Raw genomic sequence first — 11,550 nt, 5'->3', positions numbered from 1 at the left:
TTCACTAATAATATGGGGCATCTACAAATTTAAGATAAGATAATCCTTTATGTCACACATATGTATTCACAGATTTATTTAAAATTAAATTTATGGAGCAAATTAAAGAGCGGAAAGCAAAAACTCGCTCTGAAGCTGGAATTGCGTTATAAAATGATGAATTCATAATGTTGTCTGTTGGTCGAGTCAGTGGTGTTACGGGGTGTTTCTCTGGTTCATTTTAAAACATTTGTGCCGCCACAGGGATGGTGTAATAGCTCTCTGATGGCCTTTGATGGCAATGATTAGAGCTTGTTTACAGTCAAGCAAGCACGTCAGTTTTAAAATAGCCACAGTCCTTGGTGCTAAACAGAGACACTTACATTGTCCAGTGTTAAACATCAATATGCAACCAATGATTTTTAATTGAAGGTTTGTCTGTGTGTTTTCAAACCAGTGACTATGAACCATCTGCATTTCTTTTAAATGATGTTGTGATGCTGTATGCACAGCACAGCTGTTCCTTGACAAAAAAAGAAAAAAGAAATATATATATATATATGACACACACACACACGCACACACATATATATGTGTGTGTGTGTGTGTGTGTGTGTGTGTGTGTGTCATATAAACATGCAAATCAATACAACACAAGAAATCAGGGTCAAACAGGTTTACATGAATTGAAGTAGAAGAGTATGATGACGTAATGTAAACATTTGTCTTGAGTTATGAATCAATCACATCTACATATTCCCAAGTAAATTACATTTGCAGCCTGTAATGTGTTAGACGCTTTTATATCACCTTGCCCTTTTGTCCTTGGTGGAACAGACCAGATGTGAAGCATCTGAAATGCTCTTCTTTTAAACCGTGCTGCAATTCATTATGGGAAAGTTAACCTTCGAAAAATCTCATCCTGCACAAAGACGAATACCTGCGGTTTATTCATTTTTCTGTTAGGAATTGTCGTTCACCAAATGTGGTAAATTTGGCATGGTCTTATTGCGCCATCTAGTGGAAGGAACATTATACGGGGCTTCGAAATTGGGATTTAAAAGTGGACAAACTCAATTTCTCTTTGTTATTCTAAATTAAACTTAAAAAGAGAGTTAATGAAAATGTAAACCACAGTTTAAGAGTAGTATGATATGAAATATTCCACTGTAGATAGGATTAGAATCAGATATTTCCAGGGCTGGGGACAGTAATAGACTGAATGCAAAAACTATGTAAAGGGCAATGTATTGATACAAAATTAAATCCATCATGTAGGAAAAAAGGGGGCCAAAGTATTAAATTAGGTAAAACTTATTTTGCTGTTAACAAGAATACATATGAACTTTCGTTAAACCTTTTTTAATTGAATTAATTTTAGAATTTAAAAAAAAAGGATTTGATGTCCCATGATGATAAAAAATGCAAATCAAAATTCAGCAAACACAAGATTTGCAACCTATCATTAGGTATGCTTTCACGTAGCACACTAGAGCATCGTGATACTTTTTTAAATTGCTTTCACACAGTTGTCTCACCACATGGATGCAAATTTTTAAAAAAGAATGCACTTGCTTTTGGCTTAGATTAGCTTTAGCATTGCTACTCAGCTTGTCATTCAAATACGCAAATATAATTTTTTTCTTTAAGTTTAAAAATAGGGTACATAAACATTGTACATATTAATTTCTTGACTATTGCCTGACTATTGCTTCCTTGATGTTGATGTTAGCCTTGTAAAAATAAAGTGCTCATCAGCAAGCTAAAAGCTTAAATGATTCATTAACACCTGCTTTTTTCCTTGCAAATTAAAGACCTGAAAATTGGATTCTGTCATTGGAAATATTAAGCAGTTTACTAGTGGTGTGAGAAATGATAAAATAGCACAATGTACTTATTATAAAAATAATATTTTATAATACCATAATCAGGTTATCAGGGCGAATCAAATCAAATTTCCAAATTCTTTCCTAAATAAAAATGTAACTGAGTTGTTACAGTCTAAGACCTACACCTCTGTCTCAGTGTGTCTAGTTTGTTGCCCTCTCCTGCTAGAATCAGATTATATTTCTTTGCATATTATACAAATAATAGTTCTTAAGCAAGACTCCCACTGCAACATTTGAAAATCTCTCTGAATGTAATGCTGTTGTTCTAAAGACAGTCAAGAAAATGCCTAATAGGCCACACAGTAACAGCACTGCCATGTGAAAAAGAAATTCTTTACTTAAATAATCAGTTTACAGTTACATTACGTAGTTATAAAGGGTGACAATGGGTCTAAACTAATTCCTCTTTTAGCAGTTGTGAGTTTCATTGTTCATGAGGAACCAGCACAGACAAAGATTGCTGAAATCTTATAAAATATAAGAAATTCAGAGCACCATACGTTATTTAAGAAATAAAACTCCAGTCTTTCAATGAAGGCCAATAAACCTCCTCAAATAGGCCCTAACTGCACAGTAAGAACATTGGCACAATAAGACTTTCTCTTTATCTTCCATCCATCCATCTTTCCCACCCTCCTTCACTCTCTCCATGTCTTCAATCACACGTCTTCATTTAGCTTTGAGCTTCAGTTTAGGAGTAGGGGCAGGAGCTGGAGGTGGAGGAGGAGGTTTGGCCAAAGACACCACAAGCTCAATGCTGAAGAACAGAGGGATGACAAAGAAAAAGCGTTCCTTTTATCAGACATTAGAAAATACTGGGCTTTTTAAATCCTTAGAAATATGTGATTAACGGAAACCTACTGTTTCTGAACAAAGTTCAAGGACTTTAAATGCATTGATGTGTATGTATTTAAAATTGTCAAGGGCTTACATCTCTGTGATTTTTGTCACTAACGATTTGACAGCTTTGACAATGGTGTTGATCCGTTCCTGTCAAAAAGATTGACAGTTAGGTCAGGAGTAGTCTGAGGCAAAAAAAGTATTAATAATCTCATTTTCTTGAGGTCGGATATCTTACCCGTTGCAGTTTATAAGCCAGAGGCAGAGAGAAAGCACAAATCACACCTTTTATAAGGAGAGGGAAAGAAATCAGTTTATAATGAGCACCTAACTCACCAGACAAGAGATCTTCTCATTGCTTGTGACAGAACAATGAAGCAAACCAGTTCTCATACAACAGCACAATGTGGCACTGCATTTTTGTTTACCCTGTCCTTGCCCAGTTTGACACAGCACTCAGATGTATATTTTTAAAGAACATGTACTTGCCTTTGGCTGGGGTAGCTTCAGTGGACTAATCAGCTTCTACTGCCAGCTATAGCAAATAATTATTTTCATTCATTCATTCATTATCTGTAAGCGCTTATCCAGTTCAGGGTTGCGGTGGGTCCAAAGCCTACCTGGAATCATTGGGTGCAAGGTGGGAACACACCCTGGAGGGGGCGCCAGTCCTTCACAGGGCGACACACACACACACACATTCGCTCACACCTACGAACACTTTTGAGTCGCCAATCCACCTACCAACGTGTATTTTTGGACTGTGGGAGGAAACCGGAGCAAATAATTATTTTATTTATGCTTAAACATTAGAATAAAATGTCTGTCTTTTTTTTTCAGCCTAAAGTCTAGAAAACTGAATGTTTTAGTTCTAAAATATAGAGTAGTTTACTGACTTGATTTATAAGTAGCTTTGCCTGCCTTTTGGATTGAAAATGGAACCCCATCAGGTTGCAATTATTGGTCAAGTTTTGCTTCTGAAGTCCTAAACACTGTTTATTTAACCCTTTGGTCACCCTCATTTAACAAATTCCACTTCAGCTACTACATCATGAAACAGAATAATGGCACAACCCTTAGACCGCCATTGAATATTCTTCTAATTGGTAAATGATTAGGCCAACTGGACAAAGACAGTTAAAAACGTACTGAAATGGTGCCAAGAAAACACAGAAAATATACAAAATTGACTTGTTATAAGTTGCTCTTACCAGAAATCACAAGAGTAAGACCATTGGTTTGGACCCCCACATAGGTCAACAGGTACAGCAGCACGACAAACTATTAAAATGAAACATGCTCACTTAGAACAAACACACTGCCCTTATATCAGTTTCTCTCTGAAAGTACAACAGCTTGATGCCTGCCATGCATACACTGTATATACCAAAGTTCTAGACACCTCTTATAATTACTGAATTGACTTATAATTAGCCACTTTATGGTACGCACATCATGGAAACAGATGTAAGATTGTGTATTCATAATATTCATAATCTCCACAGAGATTGAGTCTAAGTCAAGAGACATACAGAGAGGTATAAACCCTTTGGACTGGGCTGTGAAAAAGTGAAAGGAATAATCATTTATATTAGTGATTACACCTTTGGGATGAGTTGGAGTGGTTTTTGTGATCCAAAACAAACAATCCAGCATGGAAATACTGGATAAGCAGATCTCAACAAACGTTTTGTAATATAATGTATCACAGCCTAATATATCTGTATAATGTTTTTATGGCTTCAGCTATAAAATGCACTCCCTGCCAAATGTGACTGATTAAAATAGTGAGTGTGGCTTCCTGCAGCAGTAATGCCTTTGGGAATTAAAGCACATATTAATGTTCATAACTGGTTTAATTATGTAACTGGACATTTTTTCCCTCTGTGTTTTAGAAGTAGGTCATCTGCTGCCTCGAACAGTGACTAACACATTATTTTGTCCTCCTGATGTGAACATTTTTATACCTTCACTGAGTCCACAATGTTGTCAATGAATAACACCCTCTTCAGCTCTGTGATGAGAGTAGCAATCAGAAGAACAATCTTCTCCACAACACGAACTGTGTCCTCATCTGTCAAAGAGCTGTCCTCATCCAAATATGACCTTTTATGTAATAAATAAAACACACATATGAATGAGATATATTACATAAACATACTGTATGCTAACCAGTTTCATTAGGACACACTATATCTGAAAGTTATAATTCATTTAAAAAAAACAGCAAATAACACATACATATAATAATTCTCTTTACTGCTGCTTGCATTTTGGATAGGACAAATCACACTCTTGCCACAAACTATACTGATCTCTGAAAAGGGAATTTATGTTTATGTGGTTTTGAAATAATATAATGTACTATTATCTGTAAAAATCAATGTGTACTGATAAAGTATGTGTCAAGATGGCTGCTACCATATGTTTTTGCTAGGTACCTTCGTCCGTGTATTGTACAAAACAATATATAAATATCAGAAAATACATAAGCAAGCCAATATTGCTTAAAATTAATCAATGAAATATTAACCATGACACTTTACCTCTCACACATCAGATACATTTGGCATGTTGCTCCATGGCAAACGTAAAAAAGCAAATACTTGACACAGAACAAATTGGGTTTTAGTAAAATAAAGGTTATGCATAAACAGTTTAATTTCTATTATTCACCATATTTTTTATGCAGAACCACAGAGGATTTAAACTTGATTTCAATGGGGCTGTTTAGGAATGTTCCCACTTACTGGAAGGGATGCTCTCCATCGCTGAGGCGCATCAGCGTCAGGATTTTGAAGAGGAGACGTACGGGAAGTGTGAAAGCCATGAGGCCCAAACCCAGGTTGGATAGGACAGAGATGGTACTGAGCTGGAACAAACAAGCCAAGCCAACCACCAACCCTGTGAATACCAGGGCTGTTTTAGGAACATCTCGCCAGTACAACAAATCTGTCACTGTGGAGAGAGAAGAAAGGAACAGTGTGGCTAAGAAAGAGAATAAAGCCCCACGTATGACTTAGATTCTGGAATGAGATTAAAGGCATAACCTCAAACATCTCTGCGGAGTTTTATGTCTGTCTATGTGCTGTTTGTTGTAATCCATATGTTTGCAGAAAGCAGGTCCCATTTTTAACACACTTTTCTCTGTATTTTCTTTTGTTTGTAAAATCCAGATGCCCCACTGCTCTCATTTTTGAATAATGATCAATAAACAATAAGCAGTTGAGGTAAAGCAATTATGCCCAGGAATGGCTTGGGGTTCAAATAGATTTGTAAGATTTGTTGATAGTTATTGTACACACTTGCACCAGCATGAGTTAGATTATTGTAAGTCAGCCCACATCAACTCAGCTGTGGCCTGGTAGAATAAGCCACAATACTAAAGAAAAAAAAAACTGCATGCTTTACAACAAAGTAACAAAACAAAAATGCTATTGGAAACCAATGTGGAAACCATGGTTAAAAATCCATAGCCAAGAACTTTTTGGTGCATAGTTTAGATATTTTGCATAACTGCATGAATCGATATGAATATTTTGCATACATTTTTCTTGGACTTACTGTCGATTACCTGCAAGGCTCTAGCTGATGACATTGAATGGTTGACTCACTCTAATCCAAGGTGCACAAGGCATAGTAGAACATGTTTTTGTACTTTTGGTATATGAATGGTTTACTAAGTCCACATACAATCTCATTCTATGGCTTGCTTGTGTGTATTTCAAATAACCGAATATTGTCTGAATATAAATGTAAATTTTCAGATGATAATACATCAGTTTGGATCATTCATTTTCATCCAGATTATTTCCAGCAGCCTGCATTTTAATGTTGATTCTATGGGTGAAAAAATATAATAATATTATTTTTAAGTATAGAATATAATCAAACCATTTTGTCCTAATGGGCTTATGTCACATCCATCAAGCTAACAGTTGACCTCTTCCTCCATTCATTAGAGTGCATAACCATAAACCTGTGTAGAATGCCCTCATGATCCACTTGCTTCACATAAGTTAATACATCCGGACAGTCCTTGCTTTAACTTATTTAGCAATCACAGGTGCAAACCTGATCCATAATGAGCACGGAGGAAAGCAGAGGAATGGGTGTCTATCTGATAAACACAGCCCTCTGGAATCTCTCACAATGAAGCCATCTTCAGTAAGACGTCCAGCCTTGTAAATACACTCCCTAATTTGGCCTTGACATGGCCGGTTCAGATCAAATCACCCCTTGTGAGTCATCTGGAAGCACAGCCGGAAACAAGTCAAAGAGGTTCTCACCTTTTCTGCTTAAAACATCATTGTGTCTTTCTCAAAAGAAGCCCTGTATATCCTAGAGTCCAGCCCCAGTTGGTAATCCATCCTTCTCCTTGCTTCAGCTTGCCAAGCTGCTGTAAGCAAGCCCACTGTGATGAACTGACCACTCAGCAGTCTTACTGTAGCTCTACTACACACTGCGCAAGCGCTGACGGAAGCCCCTTCACCTGTTACTACCCTTATTATCACCACCACAGCATATTACTCTCTGTGTATATCAAGTCGACCTACGAAGAGCTCAGTCACAACTTTTCAAAGTCGTGTGGACATGCCTCACCTTTGCTGGCCATTTTTGCTGCTTCCACGCCAAACCCCCTCTCCTCCCTGCACTCCTCCGACCCAAAGGGCTTTTTTTGGCCATCCCAGCACTGTCAGCATTAAAGGGTCAGCCTGACCTAATTATATCCCTACCACTTGGACACCCCATCTGTACACACACTCTGCCTGCCTCGTTCACACACACACACAGTTATATTCAAGTCCCTCCCTGGCCTGCTCTCCAGAAGCCCTCAAAGCAGCAGGAACTTGAGACGTCAGCATGTGTCGGTGTGCAGATAGGTCTAAACCCCCTAGAGGCAAGACCTATCATTAATAGCTGCAGTATTCACTAATTCATGCTTTTCTAGGGCTAGGAAAGGCCTTTTGATAATAGCATGTTTAAATGTCATCTACTATCTGATGAACATTAAATGTATCTGGCTCTTTTCATCATAGGATTGGTCAGCTGATACCTAAGCTGTGTATTACTACATCAGACAGGGGTCCAGATAAAAGAAAACGCAATCATTAGCCCCAATCCACCGCTTACCCCTGTATAAGAACCGCTGCTTTTATGTCCCATTTTGTTCAAAACATCATGCAGACATGACAGAAAGGAAAAATAAAACAGCTTTTGTTAAACTGTTTTTGCAGTTTAATAGAACTTTAATTAAAAAAAAATGCATTTAAATGTATGTTAAATTTGTATTATACAGTTGTAAAGGGAGTGGCTCAGCCAGGACTATAGCTTTAATCAACCTAGTTATTTTGGTCCAAAATGAAATATAAACCAATTACAGTATGTTGAACCAAACCCTATTTTATAATTAAGTAATTATTAATTAATATTCCTTAAATAATTTATTGCATTTCAATGAAAAATTCTATATCAGTCATTGTCTGTAAGCGCTTATACACTTCAGTGTCATAGTGGATCCAGAGCTGACCTGGAATAACTGGGTGCAAGGCAGGAGCACACCCTGGAGAGGATGCCAGTCTTTTGCAGTGCGACACACACTCACATTCACTCACACACACACACACACACACTTATGGATATATTTGAGTAGCCAATCTACCTACCAACATGTGTTTTTGGCCAGTCAAGTTTATTTACAGAGCACCTTTCGTACACAATGACAATTCAAAGTGCTTTACAGAGCGATACAGAGAAATTACAGTAGAATTTAAAATGTAAAAGAAAATAAAAACAATTATATAAAATATAATTAAAACAGAAAATATAATTAAAAAAATGGTACTAGAAATAAAATAAATAAATCTACATTTTTAATTCAATCTAAATGCAGAGCTATTCAAATGCACAGGAGAACAGGAAGGTCTTTAGTCTAGATTTGAATATAGTAATATTTGGGGCAAATCTGATGTTTTCCAGGAGTCTGTTCCAGGTACAGGCAGCATAGTGACTGAAAGCTGCCTCTCCCTGTGTGGTTCTGACCACTAGCTGACCGGTCCAGAGTGATCTGAGGGGCCTACTGGGTTCATACACTTCTAGCAGATCTGAAACATATTTTGGTCCAAGGCAGTTTATTGATTTATAAACAATTAATAACACTTTAAAATCAATTCTGTGTTTAATTGGCAGCCAGTGCAGTGACCTGAGGGCAGGAGTGATGTGCTCGGTTGTCTTGGTTCTGGTAAGAGTTCTAGCTGCTGCATTTTGAATAAGCTGCAGCTGCCTAACTGTAGACTTGGGAAGTCCAGTAAGAAGACCATTACAGTAGTCCAGCCTGCTAGAGACGAATGCATGAATGAGTTTTTCTAAGTCTGGTTGTGACATACCCTTTGAATGTTTATATGTTCTTAAGGAGATAAAATGCAGATGTTGTTATTGCCTTTATTTGGCCATTAAAGTTAAGATCTGAGTCCAGGATTATGCCAAGATTTCTGACATGGGCTTTAGAGCTCTGCTGTTAAGCTGAGTAGTGACCTCAAGTCTTTGCTCCTTGCTGCCAAACACCATCACCTCTGTCTTATCTTTGTTTAGTTGAAGGAAACTGTCCCTCATCAGTTACTGATTCTAGGCAGTTGCAGAGAGTGTCATTGAGACTATAGTCACCTGGTGACAGAGGTAAATAGATCTGAGTGTCATCTGCATGATGATCTGCAATTATTATTATTTCTAAGAATTTTTCCAAGTGGTAACATGTAAATTGTAAACAGTAGAGACCCAATAATTGATCCTTGTGGAACACCGCAGGTAAACAATGTTCGTTTATAATTACCAATAGCAATAAAGTAGTCTCTATCCGCTAGATACAACCTTAACCAGCTGAGAACTGTTCCTGAAAGCCCCACCCAGTTCTCTAGTCTGTCTAAAAGGATGCTGTGATCGACAGTATCAAATGCAGCACTAAGATCGAGAAGCACTAGCACAGATATTTTACCGCTGTCTGTGTTCAGATGGATGTCATTTAGTATCTTTATGAGGGCAGTTTCTGTGCTATGATGCGGACGGAAACCTGAAAGGAAGTCATCATAATAAGACATGTAGAAATTTGCTGAGCTGAATAAAAACAACTTTCTCAATAATTTTGTTTATGAATGGAAGATTAGAGATTGGTCTGTAGTTGTTCAGGATAGTGCTGTCTATATTGCTCTTTTTTAAGAGAGGTTTGATTACTGCCGTCTTTAATGCTTGAGGGAAGATCCCTGAAAGTAGAGACCCATTATTTGCAGTATGTCCTCAGAAATACAACAGAAGTGCGCAGGCAACACATGGTGCTTTCTTGAATGCTGTACAGTTTTCTCTAGAGATTTCAGATCAGTAGCAGTGAATTCAGACAGGTTACATTTCAGATTTTGAGGCGGTATCAGAACAGCTCTGCTGTCAAGAGATGTATTGAAGGTCGCTTGATGGATGTTTAGAATTTTATTGCTAAAGAAAGCTGCAAATTCATTACATTTTTCCACAGAGGGTAGTTCTGGGTTTACCTGTGGTGGTGGGTTTCTCAGCTGATCAAATATTGTGAATAATGAGCAGGTGTTGTTAGAGCTTTTTCTAATGATCTCAGAGAAGTAGGTTTGTCTGGCCTTTCTAACTTCCAAATTGTATTTTTGGAGTTTCTCTTTATAAATTTCCAAGTGAATGTGAGGTTTAGTGTGCCTCAATTTATACTCAGCATTTCTGCACTCGTTTTTCTTGGATTTTACCCCATGCTGCATTGCCATGGTGCTTTCTTCTTACCAGATACAGTTTTTGTTTTCAGAGGGGCCAAACAGTCAATAAGATTCAGAGCTTTGGAGTTAAGGTTCACAAGAGCACTTTCAAGAGAATGAGATATTATGCATTGTGTTTTTGACATAGCCTCCATAAACAGCTGTGTGAAGAAACTGGAGCACCCAAAGGAAATGCACGCGGACACCGGGAGAACATTCCAAATTCCACACAGACAGTCACAGGGAGTGGGTCTTGAACCTACAACCCCAGGACCCTGGAGCTGTGTAACAGTGACGCTCGCGCCACCATGCTGCCACTATATCAGTCAGAACATTATATGAGTAAAGAGGAAACTCACTCAATGTTAACAAAATGCTCCATGAAGGGTCTGATACCTGTAGTTTACATTATTTTTCAACAATCATTGGTTCACATCTACATCACTGTAAGTCCTTTCATAAACCCATATAAGCACCAATGCGTAGCAGGTGCTGTACAGTCAATAGAATATATTATTATATTATATATTATACATTATGTAGAGAGTAACAATATTAGTATAAACACATGTATTACCTTTCAGCTGCATTCATTTTGTGCAAACATCAGTCCACATGCAGGTCCCAGGGATAAAAATAGCTTTTTATATAATCCAGCAGTTATGAATACATTTATTTATTTACATAATCATTTAATCTGTCTGAATGAACCCACGCTGGACACTCTGCAATTCAGATTTTAGATGCCTCTTTCATAAACTGTGCTTGGGGCAAGCCATGTTCCTCTGCTGGAATTAAGTATGTGAGTGAGATGCCTTCCAGAGGGAGGAAGATCAGCGAGAGACAGCTGCTTATTGTCTCCATTTCTCAGTTTATGAAATTCTCAGTAGAGTAATGTGTAATGGCGGGGGGCTGGGTCAATTGAAGTCATCAGATACTCACATTAGTGGGGAGAGAGAGTTCAAAAGGAGGAGCACTGAGAGATCGAGAACAAGAGGGTGAAAGGGTGTAGATAATGGGAGAGGGGGTGAGAGAGAGAGAGAGAGAGAGAGAGAGAGAGAGAGAGAGAGAGAGAGGGA

The 11,550-nt window shown here is 37.8% G+C and overlaps 1 protein-coding gene across 1 annotated transcript; it reads right to left on the bottom strand.

The window, feature by feature from the left end:
* Positions 1-2,508: 2,508 nt before the first annotated feature.
* On the bottom strand, positions 2,509-7,323 carry rtn2b (reticulon 2b). Its single transcript, XM_066645090.1, has 7 exons — positions 7,311-7,323; positions 5,459-5,666; positions 4,676-4,814; positions 3,920-3,989; positions 2,947-2,993; positions 2,800-2,858; positions 2,509-2,625 (listed from the first exon to the last, which is right to left on the bottom strand). The coding sequence occupies exons 1-7, from the start codon at positions 7,321-7,323 to the stop codon at positions 2,538-2,540; spliced, it is 624 nt and encodes a 207-aa protein (XP_066501187.1). The 3' UTR covers positions 2,509-2,537.
* Positions 7,324-11,550: the final 4,227 nt, after the last annotated feature.

The sequence above is a fragment of the Hoplias malabaricus genome, chromosome 15, assembly GCF_029633855.1.
Source record: "Hoplias malabaricus isolate fHopMal1 chromosome 15, fHopMal1.hap1, whole genome shotgun sequence".
In the NCBI taxonomy this organism is placed as follows: domain Eukaryota; kingdom Metazoa; phylum Chordata; class Actinopteri; order Characiformes; family Erythrinidae; genus Hoplias; species Hoplias malabaricus.
The sequence above is the reverse complement of the archived record's forward strand: the minus strand, read 5'-3'. Positions and strand labels throughout refer to the sequence as shown.

Excerpts from the sequence above, each read along its gene's own strand:
- rtn2b (XM_066645090.1), bottom strand. Across the intron at positions 2,994-3,919 it reads TCTTACTCTTGTGATTTCTG|GTGTGATTTGTGCTTTCTCT; the intron begins GTAAGAGCAACT and ends TCCTTATAAAAG. Across the intron at positions 2,859-2,946 it reads TGGCTTATAAACTGCAACGG|GAACGGATCAACACCATTGT; the intron begins GTAAGATATCCG and ends TCTTTTTGACAG.